Below are 16715 nucleotides of genomic sequence, written 5' to 3' on the forward strand. Positions count from 1 at the left end.
ACTTTCATGGATCTCATCCACCTTGCTCCTTTGGGCCTTAACTTCATGGGCTTCTTGGATTAACTGCAACCTGTAATTCTACTATATTCTATTTACTACATAAATAAAATAAATAAAATTACAAAAATACTTTATCGGTTCGTAGACCATACTTAGATTACAAAAATACATCACGATGTGCAGATCGTATTTAGCAATCTACTGGTCCATACTAGTCATTATATAGCAACATAATATCATAAAATTGCCACATAATAAATCACTAATCATGCTTCCTAAACTACAACATCGAACGTTCATAATTAAGGAAACACGACACCTAAATATCTCATATTTTAATTACTGCAATTAGATAATATCATATATTATCTAAGACCATCAATAAAATATCATATATTTTAAATTAGGCATGAGATAGAATCAAATCTTATTTTAATCTTAAAAGATAAATCATATTTATCCCCAAAGATTATCCTAATAAAACTAGAAGATTCTATCCTAATTACTAGCCAATCACAAAATTTAAATCAATTATATCCTAAAATAATTATGGGATAATCACATTATTTAAATCAATCTTTATCTTTTTGGAATATGCTCAAAATATCCTAACAAATCCTATCCAAAATTAACAACTTTAATTATGGATAATCATCAAAATTAACAAATTTAAATATTGATAATATCAAATTTAACAACTTTTGAAAGTTTTTTTTTTATCCCAAATAAAAGATTTTATTTCAAAACAATTCTATTTTATCCCAAAATAAATCATATTTATCTGAAATATTTTTAAATAAAAATAATTTTTTTTTTGAAAAACCGTGCACCAGCCACCGTGGTGTGGCCAGCCTAAGCCGGCCACGATGGTCGTACACTTGACAGTGTACGCTGCCGAAGCAGCGGTACAGCAGTAGCGGCAGCAATGCCGCGCAACACTTTATACGGTGCTGCTGCTGCAGCTCTTTTACTCTAGGACCCCTACTGCCCCGCCCCTGCCCTCCCTCTTGGACCACCGCCGGCGACAGCCACCGTGGCTGCGCCACCCAGCCACGGCTGCCGCTTGAAAACTTCAATCAAAATTTTTTTTATTTCAATTTTAATCAACAACTTTTGTTAAATAAAATTAATGTGATCCATGATAAATTATAACATAACTTTTATGCTAATTCATCAAATCAAAATTAAATTCACAATCTAATTTTAAAATCTAGGGTTCTTCATGAAAAATAATCCCCAATTTAATTTAACTTTTAAATTAAATCATTGATCATGCAAAATTCACAATTTATACATGAAATCAACTAGATTAAAATCATGAAGCATAAAACAATCGAAATTATTCAAAAATTAAAACACAAAAATCAAAATTTTAGGGTATAGGGTTTCGAAAAATTCGAATCTAGGGCTGGGGGTTTTGAGATTTTCGAGCATAATAGGGCAAAATTCGATCCATTCTAGGCTATTTTGAGCATAATTAAATCACATTTAATCAAATTCCAAAAATTAAATCTCCATTTAGTATAAAGATTGAACCATAATTAAATTATTCTCCCTCTTAATTGAATTAAATTTTGTGGACATCAAAGATTTATGATCAATATGCGTAAATGCAAGAGGCTAATTGATACTAATGTAGGGTTTTAGGTACTTTAATGCATAATTTCACGAATCATATTCGTTTGCACCTAAACAGGATCTACAAGCATAACACATAAAGAATCACATAATACATACCTTTGACGCGTGATTTCCACAAGCGATTGACTGACAAATCAGGGAGATAATAGAGCCCCAAGCATTTCTCCTCTACTTAGTCTACGGGATAGGATTGAACCTCCACTACTGCTAGGTAGTTGGGCACGAACACTTCGAACCACCTTCTACGGAGAGGGGAGGAGAAAACCGACCACGAACACCACCACACCACCACCATGCGCCACCTTACACTAAAGGCTGCACGGTTGTACAGATGTGAGGAAGGGAGTAAGGAGAAAGATTGTGTGAGGCTAGGGTTTGGTTGCTGACTAGTCAATTCTAAAATAACTGGTTAAGTGTGTTCTGTCAAACCCTAGGTAAGGCATCTATTTATACATCATATGTATATCTAGAGTCCAAACCAAGCCCACAATACTCTCCCTTTACAACCCATATGGCCGGCCACTCCATGAGGCCCAATAATGGGCTTTTTTCTGTTGTTCAATCCATCACCCTTTTGTGTGACCTTATAGGATCCATTCTATTGGGTTTTTGACTATTTGACTAGCCCAAAGATCATTGATCACGTCTAGCAACAGATGATGACGACCCAAAAGAACGAACTTAATTATCTCCATAATTCGATCCATTATATATCTAGTAATTGCACTTGACGAAGACATAAATCCTTCAGCTTTGCCTAAAATCGAAGAGCACGGACCACATTTAAAATGTGACGATGTTTACGCTCAACTCTACCATTCTGTTGTGCCGTATCAACACACGATGTTTGATGCAGAATACCCTTCTGAGCAAAGAACGACCCCAAACTTAGAAATTCCTGACCATTATCACTACGAACCACCTTCACTTTCTTGCCAAATTGAGTCTTAGCCATAGCACAGAACTCACGAACCAACTGATCTGAGAAGCCTGATATTTACCAACCATTAAAAACACCCAAGTAGCACGAGAAAAATCATCAACAATGGTTAGGAAATAACGACATCACAACTAGAAACAATCTTATTCGGACCCCAAATATCGCAATGAACTAAATCAAAAATTCCAGATGCTTTATTCATACTTAACGGAAAAGAGTTTCAGGGTTGCTTCCCCATAAAACAAATAGAACAATCAAAAGAACAAACAGAGTCACTACGATGATTACTACGGCTACTAGAAACTCCTGGAAGAGAGCTCACAACTTGCATTCACGGATGCCGAGACGCCTATGCCATAACAAACTTGCATCTGAAATAACTACTTTGTTCGCCTGCAGATTCCGAGCACAAACTGGACGAAAAATATAGACCCCGTCATATTGTACCCCCTCTCCAATCAGGTTCCTCAAACTGCGGTCCTGAATAATGCAAAGCTTGTCAGTGAGCATAAAAAATTGGATTGTTTTTCTAACAATTGAGACACAGATAACAAGTTGCATTTTAGAGCAGGAACATATAAAACATTATCAAGAGTTAAATTATCAAACAAATAACTCTTCCTTCTTTTGTTGCCGTCGTGCTCTTCCCATTGGGCAAACCAACAGGCAATGAAATGTCACGTAAATCAGTAAAAAGATCAATATTACCAGACATATGATTTGAAGCTCCAGTGTCAATAAGCCAACCAATGGAATTATACGTACCAAGTTTGTTGCCATCTGACGAAGAACCAGACTTGGCACGCTTTACAGCAGACATGAGTTCCTTCCATTGAGCATCAGAAATCGTAGGAACACTTCCACGATCAGAATCAGAAACCGGCTCATTATTACCACGAGAGCTACCAGCAGCACCAGCAAACTCACCCTTGCCCTTACCAGACGACCGACCACCACTACCTCCACGACCACCACGACCTCCACACCCCCACCTGAGAAGCCATGAAGCTGATAACAGTGGTACTTATCATGACCAGACCTTTTACAATAAGTACACTCAATCCGTTCGAAAGTTCAACCGGAAGCCGTACCTGTTGCATTAAAACCAACAGTCACAGAAGAAGAAGAGGTCTCAAGTGCCTCAAACACAGATTGCTTATGCTCATCAGCAATAACCTTAGCATAAGCAGCATTCATAGAAGACAAAGGATCACTCATCAACAAAGTAGACACCATAGAACCAAACTTCTTAAGTTCCAAACTAAGACAAAACTGATGCAACAACTCATTTTCATGCAACTTTGCATATTCTTTCGCAGCGGAACAAGTACAAGCAGGCAATTTCACATAACTACACAACAAATTCTGCAATTTATTCAATTCACCATAATAAACTACAACAGATCGACCTCTTTGCTTACAATCAGCAATATCATGTTTCAGTTTAAAAATACGAGGAACGTTACCAAGAGAATAACGATCACGCAAATCATCCCACAAGGTTTTAGCATCATCAAGAATAATAACAGTAGAACGAATGCTAATATCAAGAGTATTATAAATCCAAGCAACAACAGTAGAATTAACAATACCCCACTGACAATAATCCTCGTGCTTGGGATCAGGTTGGACTATAGAACCATCAACAAAACCGAGTTTGCTCTTGGACCGAAGGTTTTGCGAATTGACCTCGACCACTCTTCATAGTTGTCGACGGTAAGCAAAACGGGACAAATCACCAATTGAGAGCTTTCACTAGGATGAAGGTAATAATCGGTGAAGGGCTCGTACTTTGGAGGAGGAGGAGGGGGGATTTGCGCCACCAGCCATCACACACAACTACAAGCACACAACCAAACTACACAACACACACACTGCCTAACAAAGCTGCCGCAACACCACAGCAGCAAAACAACAACTCGCAACACACGCAACAACAAAAAAACAGCAACACGAATGCAGCACACAATAGCGCATCACACACCCACTGCTACGCACCACACACATCAGCAATAGACTACACACAGTACAACACACCACTATCGCAGCAAACACACTCCCAGCGCACCACAACACTCACTGTCACAACGCACAACACAGCAACACCACACCAACCAAACACACGCACAGCACCCTCTATGCGCATCACACAGCACCCTCAAGGAGCACCACACACAAACTAGCACACACACCTAAAGATGCGTATACCAAACAAAAATTGAACCAAAGAAAATTAGGGTTTGTGAGCCCTCATTTCGAGAAAAGTAAACTGATTTTGCAAGGAAAGAAATCTCTAAAAATAAAAAATAAAAATGAAGCTGAAGCTGAAAATTCTCAAATAAAAAATTAAGATGCAGAATTAAATCAAGAACTAACCAAAATCGACGTAAAAATCTCTAGAAATTAGAGAAGCTTCGATACCATGTTAAACTCAGGGAAATACTGGAGAAAACGGCTTAACCTTTGCATTGATAATTATCACATATATATACACAATACAATTTAGGAAACTTAATTAGCCTAAAAGTCCTAACAAGATAAACTTAACATAAATACAATATTAACATAAATATAACCAAATAACCAAACCGGACTCTAATAGATAGTGGTAGCTATTGTTACTTAGCTCTACTATGATTCATTAATTTGACTTGGCATTCTTTTGTGATGCACGCATGTTTAATGAAAAACATGATTGAGACTTCAATTCGTTCTCTTTCACTTTTAGAACTTCAAATTTCACATGAATTTTATTCGATTAGTGTGAAAGAATACACTTTAGTTTTGTCGAATAGCTAAACTATTACAGTAATATGTTTCATATTTTACAGTTCAAAAAAGCATTAATTTATAAATCGAGATAAGTTCATTAAAAGGCTAACCAGGCCAATAAATGCCTTACAAATTCGATTGGCCTCAGCTTGCTTGAAAATTAGAAATATCCGTATTAATAAGAATGGTTCATCTTCATTGAGCAATTAAGCCACCTAATATCTTTAGGTAACTTAACGGAAAGAACAGGATTAGTCTCGAAAAAATTGGTTGGACGAAGCTCAAATCCAATGCTAACTGTTGGCATAAGTGGGAAATCTTCCTGGCTTGTAACATGATGGATACCCATTGTGTACCATAATACAATGTCCTTGTTCTCTATTTCCCTATCTCTGCATGTATATCGCATTAACAAAAAAAAATTGTCAATACTATTGTACTATAGTATCTTTAAAAAAAAAAATTATACTCATTTTTTTTCCACATATTAGCGGAGTTGCATGAGAAATTCTAAGAAAATACTTCGTATCACTATTGTACAGTAAAATAGTGCATAACGTGACATTTACATAATTTTGTAGAAATTAAAAAAGAAAATTTCATTTTAATTTTCCCTAAAATTCCTATGATACTTGTAAGTTTTTCCCAAACAAAAATGTCAATCATTATATTATGGCTATATGCATTATTATTTATTATAAATTCTTTTCTTCGACCCTTCGGTGTCACAGGTACCACTATTCTGGTAATTCAATTGCATATAACTAAATTTGAATACTACGTATATTGCTTTCTTCTTGATGACATCATAGGTGTGGCCTCGCCCGCTTTATTGCTTAAGTTTGTAGTTCGTTTGTTCGGGCTTGGCCCTCCTTGCACCACAGAAAAAAAATAAAAAAAATTAAAAATTAAAAAAAAAAATTATATATATATATATATATATATATATATATATATATATATATATATATATATATATATATATATATATATATATATATATATATATATATATATATATATATATATATATATATATATATATGTTTGCTAGTACTAATAAAAAAATCTTTTAGTATTCCGATGATACTAGAGCTGTCAATTCGGGTATTCAAGTCGGGTTCGGATCGGATAAAATCAGGTCTCGGGTTAAATCGTGATAAGATTATGTTGGGTCAATCTAGCCTCATATCAGGTTCAGGTTCGGATCGTGTCAATTTCAGTTCAGATTATTCCGGGTCGTTCAGTCTTTCGAGTGTAGGTCGGGTTTGAATGTTCGATTCGAGTCAAATTCAGATCGGATTCAATTTTAGGTTTGGGTTGTGTTGAGTCGGGTTTGGGTGGGTTAATAGATGATACATCCGGGTTCAAGTTAGGGTTGGGTCAGATATTTTGGTCAGATAATCTTAAAGTTGGATCATTCTTGGTTTGGTTCAAGTTCAATTCGAATAAATATCGATGTAGTCAAGTTAAACCTATATAGTTACGCCTTCCATAATTTGATCAAGCATTATCAAGATCTTATTAAACATATATACGAAATAATATAAAACAAAAGGTATATAAGCTGAACCCAATATGATGTTAAGGATTGGGGGTTTGCATAATTGTACCAGTATATAAGATGAACAAAAAGTATATAAAATTTTATTAAACCTTCCATGACTCGGCTCTATAACAGGTTGTGTTGGGTTATAATAGTTTCAGGTTCTAATAGGTCAGGTACTAGTTCGGGTTTGTATTGTTGTCGAGTCGGATTAATTCGGTTGACGGTTACTATCAGGTCGAGTGCAGGTTCAGGTTCAGATCATAAAGTATTGGATCAAATCAAGTGTCGACTAACATCAGGTCGGGTTACCGGTCACTAATTTCACTCTATCATTCAGGTACAGATTGGGTTCATATTATTGTCGATTCAGGTCGAATTTTCGAATCGGATCAATTTTTAACAACTCAAGATGATATCAACGAGCGTTATTAAAGCCATTAATCGATGACTTGGACATTTAATATGACAAGTTCTCAATTTAAAATAAAGAAATTTTTTAGTATTAGGATGGTACCAATGAGTTATTAAAGCTGTTAATTGATGACTAAGCATTTAAAATGACAAGTTCTCAACCTAAAGCATTGCCCGTCATTAAAGACTCTAGTTAAACCTTGTAAATATTGAATTTTGATTAGTTGATAATCATGTTTTAACATGTAACTACCATGATTTAGTAGGATTTTTGAGACGCGTGTCTTGAGGTTGATACGCATAAACTAAGGTAAAATGCGAAGTATATTAAACGGTACCTGAGGCTCCATGTCTCCAGTGTATCATCACCATGACTTTGATCAGTGAACAAACCACCAGCCCACTTTTCAGACTTATTATAAGGTGTAACCATAACATTGTACTTTGTAAACCCGGCTCGAATTTGAGGATAATCATCTTCCAATAACAACGGGTGTATTGCTGGTCCAGGGACCAAACGATAACCTATTGTGTTCCCTAATTTTGTACGCTTATTTGGGTTAACAAATAAGATCTCGGCCGTTGATTTTGATCCAAGATGAATTCTTCCGTCGGATTCGCGTTGTGCTGTCTCACTCTTGACCGTCCAATAGCTCTTTCTAGGAGACCGATGTTTTTTAACGGCTGTGATGTCAAGATGGGATTTGACCAAGGAATTATCTTGACCATCCACGTCTAGGTCAAGATGGAATGTCATGAAATGATCATGGGATGTACCAATTGTGTTAGGTGCAACAATGTACCATAGGTTTCCTCATGGACTTGATCTTTGTGGGTGTATTTGGTCCCCTTGACTTCTAGTAGTCCAGTCAACCCCACCTGGTTAACATGTACCAATAATTGTCACATGCATTAACTAAAAGACTTAGATTAAGTACTTCTTCCGTCTCATATTTATTGTAGCATTTAATAGATTAAAACATATTATCATTAGCTGATTATATTATTACATGATCCTTCGATTTCGAGTGAAGTACCCTTACAATGTAGTCTCGTTTAAAAATAAAACTCAAAATTTAACCACAAATTCTCACTAATTCAACATGCTATTAAAAGAATAACATTTTTATATGGTGTCTTGTCAAAATCATCTCGATATGTGTAGGGTCTTATTATAAAAAACATATGTATGTATGGGCTAAATTGCCTAAATATATTGAAATTATTCAAATTATGTACAGTATATAGATTAACTCAGCAACTTTATAGTCTAGTTTGTATAATAATTTTCATCCTGGCTACAAGATTAAGAGTGGATAGATGTAATTTACCTTAACCTTGATAACATCGCTTTGAAAGAATTCCCAATCAACTATGTAGTCGTAGTTTCCAACAGTTGCTACCATTCTGACCACTAATGTCAACTCTGGTCTAGACTCCGTTATCTGCAATACCATATGTTATATCAATTGCTAACATTATATAAATTTAATTTGTGACCGATCTCAGAAAACCCTCCTCACGTGAAAAATTCTTAAACTTACAATTCGACCAGGAACACTAAATTCAGTGTGTCGCCACATTATATCCCCAGCGTAACGCTCAAATATGCAAAAGGCGTTGGGCATCTTTACAGGCTTGCCATCGTGACTAGTAATGTAACCATCCATAAAAGCAGCATTTTCAGGGCAATCAACCTTAGGTTGAAGAGGCGCAGCCGATATACCAATGCCATATTCGCCGGCATCAAAATATGTTTGACCGTACCAGTCTTCAGTAACATCCATGTACGGTACGAACACTTCCGATATGAACCCTCGGTAGAGTACAGGCCTGCGCTCTTGCTTCTGAGAATCATATATTGATGCTGTTGAAAGGATTAGTCCAACTCTTGCGTCAAAGGATAGGTGAAACTCCCAATTTGCCCACCTAAACATAACACAATTATATAGCATTTAACTTAAGTAATTAATTGATCATGTGGGGTAGATTTTTGGTTCATGAACTTCAAGTCCGTATAATTGAGGGTGAAAGATTTGAACATATGATCTATAGTACACATTCTGACCATTGAGCCAAAAACTCATTGGTGACTTGCAGACTTGCAATCTTAATTGGTTGTGATTTGGTTGTATAATCAATTAATCATCACACATTTTTATTTTGATGTTAATTGTTATACGTCACCATTTTTATTTTAGAGTAATGGTCCACTTTATGTAATTCTATGAAGTATTTAATTACACTTTTTTCTCATTTACTTGCAACATTTAACTTCTTTTTTTCTTTTCTTATAACATTTCACTCAACCTTGTTTTAAATTTTTGAATAATTATTTTTTTCATCAAAAACTTTTAGATACACTTGGCCAATTATATAGTAACTTTTAACCAATTTAAGATATTTAATGTTCAACCTAACTTGAGGCAATGGCATATCATTTAAGGGGCTTGCATAGTTGCATGAACCCTAAAGTAATTGGGAAATTTGTATGTCAAAAAACCTTCAACTACGATGAACTCTCATGCATGCCAAACAATAGGTTACTATCCATCATCCATGAAAATATTGAAAATTACTTAACATATAGGAAAATTTATCAGAAAAAAACCTTTTAAAAGCATCATTTTGAGAAAATAAAACCTTCTAATAAAAGCTTTTTTGTTAAAAGAAAAACATCACGTTCAATTTTTTTTTTTTTTTTTCGAGAGGAAACCTATTGGCATAATTACCCTCTAATTTTCTCCTAGTTCTTCTGATTAACCTATAATCCACCAAATTACTAAATACATAGATTTAATTTATATATTAAAAAAAACACAATTCCCAACCACCCCCCCTCCTCCCCCCTTCCCCCTCCCTTGGTAACAACCCCCTCCCCCCACAGGACCCACCGCCCAGATCCCCCACCTTCGATGACCTACTTACACCGTCGGACGACCCTCCCTTTCCCCCTTATCCACACTGGCAACCATCACCTCCTTGATTTAGAAAAAACCCTAGAAAATTGCGGGTGATTTAGGGTTTTAAAATTTGTGCATCTTGCTTGCAATTAAATGCTTGTTTTGACTTTTGATTATATATGTATGTGATGTTACGGTGATTTAGAAGCAAATTGCAATTGATTTGGACTTGATTTGAGCATGTTTGAATAAATAAGAGCCAACTGAAAGGAGTTGGTGGTTGTCGCTAGGGATAAAGGGTAAGGGAGGGTCATCCGGCGTGAAGGTAGGTCGTCGGAGGTGGGGGAATCTGGGCAACGAGTTTGGTGGGGGGGGGGGTTGCTACCAAGCGAGGGAGAAAGGGAGGAGGAAGGCAAGGAGTGGTTGGTTGATGGTTGGGGGTGGTGGTTTTTTATATATAAATTAAATCTAATCAATTAATATATACTTCGTATAATACTACAGACACCAGGAATAACACGTGTCAACTCTTGGTGTTGTTTTTTCCCTCCAAAAACCCCCCCTTTTTTTTTTGTTGTCAATATCATCTACTACTTACTATAAAATTTGCACAAAATATTCATCATATCTTATATATAATTACAAGTGAGAGGTTCTAGTCCGATAGAATAGTTTTTTTTTACTTACTTTAATTAATAAAACGGTTCTTTCACCATATTCCACTGAGTAATTTGTTTGTTCACTACATACCCATGAAAATTTTAAAATTCATCATATGCCATTGAGTTTAACAAAAATGTTACCAAATGCCCAAATGATTGACGATCGTTAACTCTGTTGATCAGTCATTAATTAAGGTAAATGATGTCATGTGACGGTATATAATTGCCTTTCTTTTAAATTTTAAAGGATTTAATTAACTATCCAAAAATAAATAAATAAAACCCACCACAGCCCAGCCCAAGCCACCACCCCCCGCCAACACAGATTTTTCCCTGAGCAAACCCCAGCGTCGACGCCACCCCAACCCCCCACACGTCGGCGGCCATTTCCTTCCCTTGAACCACTGCACACTCCCCTATCCTAAAAAGCCCCTCCCTCCCCACCGCTGACGTCTAAACCCCCTTTCCTTGCGCCGGCAAACCCATTTGCTCCTCCCCCTACCATCTTATCCCATTTCCCCTCGAACCACCACGCCAAAACCCTAAAATTAAAAAAAAATCCCTAAAATCAAAATCTAGGATTCAATTTTGGGTTTTAGCGTTTCGGGGTGGTGGTTTTTGGCTAAAGTGGGCAACGATGAAGTGGGAGTGGGGGTCTAGCTACCGACGAAGGGATTTGGGATGGTAGCCTAATTTTCGGCTAAAGTGGAAAGGCGGGGAGGGATGAGGTATGGTGGTTTAGGGCAAGGCCGTCTCATTGATTTTAGGGGCCCTGTTCTAAAATAAAAAATAGGCCCTGAACAATTTCAAAATTACACAAATTTTTAATTTTTGATGAAGTACTTACATATAGGTAATATGCATTATTTTTACTAATCAAAGCAACAAGTAATATACATTATTTGCAATAGGCACATCACTAACAACACTTGTGTCAAAAAAAAAAAAGCTCAACGTTAACATTATTAGTGTCATCAACATTATTATTTACACTAGGTTTGTCACTAACATGTTCAATCTTCAAACAAACAAACAAAAATAATTACACATTTACTTACTTATTTCATGAATTTAAAAACTAATGCATACTCGTAGAGTTGTAGTATATTTAGAAGAAAAAAAAATAAAGAAACTAATTCACATTGCTAAAACAAGAAAAATACCTTACCTTAAATCAAACAAAGGATGAATAAGCAAGAACTTCTATGAAATTATCGAAATCACTCAAAATCTTAAATCAACAATTCACAAAGCAATTTGAGTATATGACTATATGAGGGTTTATATTATTCCTAATTTTTTTTTATATGTCTATCTTACTTTAATGGAGAAATAGACTTTTTTTTTTCTATATTTTGTTTTAAATATGGTAATTTTGAAAATTTAATTAGAATATTGATGGAAGAATATGGAAAGTTGAAGAAATTAATATGGAAGCTTGAATAAGGGAGATGAAAATGTGCATAGGAATTGGAGAATTATTAGGCATGAGAATAATGCATTAATGTTGACTTAATTAATTTCTACAACTAAATGGAAAACTGTGGAAAAATATCAGCTTTTATTGCTTTCAAAAAAAATAAAATTATCAGCATTTACTTAAAAAAAATAAAAAAAAAAAAATTGGGCCATCTAAAAATTGGGGCCCTGTGCAAGAGACCTTCTTGCACTCCCCCTTCTACGCCCTTGGTTTAGGGGAAGGGGCGGGCACTGGCGCGGGGTTGGGGGAAAGTTCGGCGCTAGCGCGAGGTGGGAGGAGGGTCAACGTGGTGAGGAGAGGGGGTCTAGGCACCAGCGGTGGGGAGGCTAGGCTAGGTAGTGGTTGTGTGGAGGTGGTTGGGCTAAGAGTTGGTGGGGTTTCTTTTAAAAATAATTTTTTATAAGAATTTTTAATTATTTAAGTAAGAGTCAATTAGAGATGACACATGGCATAATCAACCCTTAAGGACTAACAGAGTTACCAAGAAGGGCATGTGATGACATTTTCGTGAAACTTATGAGTAAATGGTGAAATTGAAATTTTTAATGGGTATATTGTGAATAATAATCAGGAGTATTTTGTGAAAATCGTTAATTAAAAAAAAATTATATATTCTACTTAAACATTTCTTTCTTTTTTTATTTATTTACTTTTTATAATATTTCACCTTTTTCATTTCTCTCTTTTACATAAAATTGAAATGAAGAGTCCAGACTAACTATTGTGTTTTGTACTCCGTAGTTCATAGTAAAAACGTGGGAGCAGCGCAATAAGGAATAAGGATTGGTGCATTTAATTACTCGAGTGTACGTCTCATTCAGTTTTTGAAGATTGTATTATCAATATCATGTTAATGCACTAATGCAGGATTTCAGGGTATGCAGCAACGCTGCATTACTACCTCCGAACAACGGAACAACCGGACAATCCATATATGAAATTACAAAAATAATAAATGTCACAAGAGTCCAAATAGAGTAAGGGTTGCTATTGTATTTTGACAATTTTGCACATGTTATATAATACCTCCGTTACATATTAGTTGCAACTTTGTAATATTTTATCTCTCACAAATAATACTCAAAGTTGCAACTAATATGTAACGGAGGTAGTAAGTAACATTAAAAAAAACAGTGAGATTTAGCTGTCTAAAGGCAAATAAATAGTTTTTTCAATTTAATTTAATTATTTAAAATAGAATATAAAATTAGAAGCATATATTAAGTAAAACAATACGAAATTCTCAGTATATAAAAGTTACACTCAATCGTGTGGCCATCCATTATAGGAGTTACTTAATCAGTGTTAAAGGGTTAATTCGTCAATGTTATAGGGTTACTCAATCAGTGTTATAGGGGTCATTAACATCGGTCAGTATTACATCGGGTTACTTGATTAGTATTATAGGGATTACTTTGTTCTTTTATAAATATCCACACGGTGTGGCCAGCCACACACAAGGCAGGCTGAAAAAGTAAAAACTCATTATTAGATTAAATCAATTTGACAGTAAGATTCCAATTCTAGGTTTTAACATTTCGAAATGGATTTACATGTTTCCAATTAGATCTTGCGGGCTATGTTTATTTCACCTAATTTTTTTGAATTGAAATTATTTTTACTAAACTGGAATCGTATTTGTTGAACTGGAATTATTTGTATTGATTCTCTATTATTTTTCCTCTTTGAGACTTTGAGTTGCTGGTTTTTATTTAAATGAATTTATTTTTACTGAATTGAATTGTTTTTTTTTATTTTTTTTTATTGAATTGAACTTATTTTTTCTTAACTGAAATTATTTTACTGAATATCATTAAACGAAATAAATTAGGTGAGTTGGACTCACGTGAGTCCAATGTATCTAACATTAATAATCTAATTTAATATCTGACATTATTTAATGTCCAATATTACATTATCAATATCAGATATATTAGACTCGCGGTAAGTTTGGTTTCACGCAAAGCGTTTTCATCACTTTTATAAGATGGAATCAACAAGACCTTGATTTTAATAATTAAATAAATAAACCGGTTCGGCTCACTCTCATTGGCCACCAATTGAAAACCCCCTCAACCACAAAAGGGTATACATATCAGCATACGCACAATTGCACTTTTATTGAAGATAACCCTCACAAAATCACCATATAACAAACATAACAATCACACATTTGAAAATAAGAGCAATAATTATAGAAGTAAAACAAGAGCATTATTGCATCTACTTTAGTACGTTACCTCACAATGAAACCATCAATTTTAAAACTTGGCCCAGTTGGTTGTATCATTGTCACACCTTTTGTTGGTATACGACTATACGACGAACTAGGTTGCATTGTATCCCTATAATCAGTCCCTTCTGATTTTGGCAATGGTACAATCTCTCTATCTTTGAAATCAATCACCTTCATATCATCCAAATCAACGATCACGAACAATCCTTCAATCGGTCTCATGTAAAAATTCACGGTACCTTTCATACTATAACACATAATCTTAACTATTCTCCCTTGTTTCTTTTTTTCTCCGTACCACCCTACAGTAAAACTTAAGCATACAAGATCGTGTATGTTAAGTCCTCTTTTGCTAACGGATGCCACGAATGGAGGTACGTTTGTGCTACGTTGTTTGCTACATTTTGCTCTTGGACCGTCAACATGGGGTATCCATTACCATGGTATATATCATCGGTTAAAATTTTTGGAGTGTTTTTTAACGGGTTTGTTATGTCCATGGTAATGTCATGAGTGGTCTGGTTAACACGAATCACTATGTAAGCGATTCGTGTTGGATTTGGGTTTGGGTTTGGATTTGAATTTTCGGATGTTGTTGTGATCCATGATTCGGTCGTGGGCTTGGGTGGATCATCTAAGCCCACGTGGTGGATGGATAAGGTGTGAGAGTGTAGAGGGTATTTTTTGAAAATTGTGGCACGAACTTGGTTGATTTCGGAAGGGGAAAGAGAATTAAGGGGGTGAGTTGAAATGAAATGGAAAAATTGGATGATAAAAATGAAAAGTAGGATGGGGTTGGAATGTGATGGTGCCATAGATGATAGGTGTAGAATGTAGATGGAGAATGGCGTGTATAAGGTTTAATTTATAGTGAATGTCAAAACTTTTGGATTTTAAAGATATTTTTCTATAGATAAAGAGATGAACACAATTTTTTTGGTCCGAACTTATATATGCGGATTGTATATTTTGAAAGGGTGGGAGGGAGGATAAGATATTCACACCCTCAAAGTGTTCCTAATGGGGATTGATTGAACTCTTAATCTCAAGGTTAAAAGGTGTAATCTAGCTTTCTCACTAGATCAATTTTAGCTTGGTTCCGGACTTTATGCTATGGTAACATTAGATACTTAAGTATTATTGGAACTTATGAGAGTGAGGGATGGCTCAAGTGGTTAGAGTTTTCCTCCCAATTCTCAGAGATTCTGAAATCGATTCTCATCACCCGCCCTTGTGATTCTCTAAACAAAAAAAAAAAAAAAAAAAAAAAAAAAAATGTATCGGAAATTATTGTCTAAGTGCAAAAAAAGTAGTATAAGTACAACTAAGGAAGTGGATGTTTGTAGTGTTGATTGATTTGTAATAGTACTTCCTCAATTCCTTGGCCTCAATTAAGGTGTGCTGCTAACTTAGACAAGTAGTTTTAAATGGAATTTCGAAGCATGAAACATGTCGTCATGTAATTAGTTTAAATATTAAATTTGGTTTTTTAAAATAAACAATGTATTTTTTTATATATAAACCTCACAGCCCATCTCTCACCAACTACGGTAATCATCCCACCTTCCCCATCCCCATTCTACCTTCTCGCACACCCCGACCCGCTCTCCCCCAATTCCCACCCTACCCCACCCCACCCCACCCCAACTCCGTTTGAAGGGGTTTTGATAAATGGAGGATGGGGTAGGTTTTGAGGCTCATGGAGGGGTGGGGTGCAGGTTATGGGGCTCATGGAGGGGTAGGTGGGGGTTTCAAGGCCTGGTGAAGAGTGGGGGTGAAATCGGCAACCGATGGACCGGTGAAGGGTGGAGTGTGGAGAGTTTAAGCTGGTGGTAGGGTGTGTGGGAGTTTTGGCCTAGTGGTGGGGGGTTGGCAATGGTGGTCGGGAGAGGAGGGGGTGGTTCTGGTGGTGGGAATGGGGAGATGGGGTGCCGGAGTGGTGCAGTGGTGGTGAGGATAGAGAGAGGGGGTGGAGTGGTGGTGTTTGGGGGAAGGGCGAAGAAAAATACAGACGTTTTCTCCCTAGAATTACAAAAAAAATTAGGTGTTTGGCTTCACCCAATTTTTTTTTTAAAAAAACACTACTTTAACTAAAGCGTAACCTTGCCTTCAATCAATGGT

General features: G+C 35.8%; 1 protein-coding gene and 1 pseudogene across 2 annotated transcripts; both read right to left on the bottom strand.

Annotated features, from left to right (window-relative positions):
* Positions 1-2398: 2398 nt before the first annotated feature.
* On the bottom strand, positions 2399-4286 carry LOC145588856 (uncharacterized). The gene is made up of 5 exons (XM_081645453.1): positions 4234-4286; positions 3673-4121; positions 3198-3589; positions 2947-3061; positions 2399-2631 (listed from the first exon to the last, which is right to left on the bottom strand). The coding sequence occupies exons 1-5, from the start codon at positions 4284-4286 to the stop codon at positions 2399-2401; spliced, it is 1242 nt and encodes a 413-aa protein (XP_081501579.1).
* Positions 4287-5430: 1144 nt separating this feature from the next.
* On the bottom strand, positions 5431-15487 carry LOC145587817 (amine oxidase [copper-containing] alpha 2, peroxisomal-like; annotated as a pseudogene). Its single transcript, XR_014101442.1, has 5 exons — positions 14599-15487; positions 8858-9242; positions 8645-8758; positions 7652-8192; positions 5431-5745 (listed from the first exon to the last, which is right to left on the bottom strand). The product of XR_014101442.1 is annotated as an amine oxidase [copper-containing] alpha 2, peroxisomal-like (transcript).
* Positions 15488-16715: the final 1228 nt, after the last annotated feature.

This window comes from Chenopodium album, chromosome 17 (assembly GCF_948465745.1).
Source record: "Chenopodium album chromosome 17, dcCheAlbu1.1, whole genome shotgun sequence".
Classification (NCBI taxonomy): domain Eukaryota; kingdom Viridiplantae; phylum Streptophyta; class Magnoliopsida; order Caryophyllales; family Amaranthaceae; genus Chenopodium; species Chenopodium album.

Coding starts and splice junctions, on each gene's coding strand:
- LOC145588856 (XM_081645453.1), bottom strand. CDS start 4,286: ATGAAGAGTGGTCGAGGTCAATTCGCAAAACCTTCGGTCCAAGAGCAA. Junction 4,122..4,233: donor TCGGTCCAAGAGCAAACTCG/GTTTTGTTGATG, acceptor TCTTGATATTAG/CATTCGTTCTACTGTTATTA. Junction 2,632..2,946: donor AGTAGTTATTTCAGATGCAA/GTTTGTTATGGC, acceptor GGTAAATATCAG/GCTTCTCAGATCAGTTGGTT.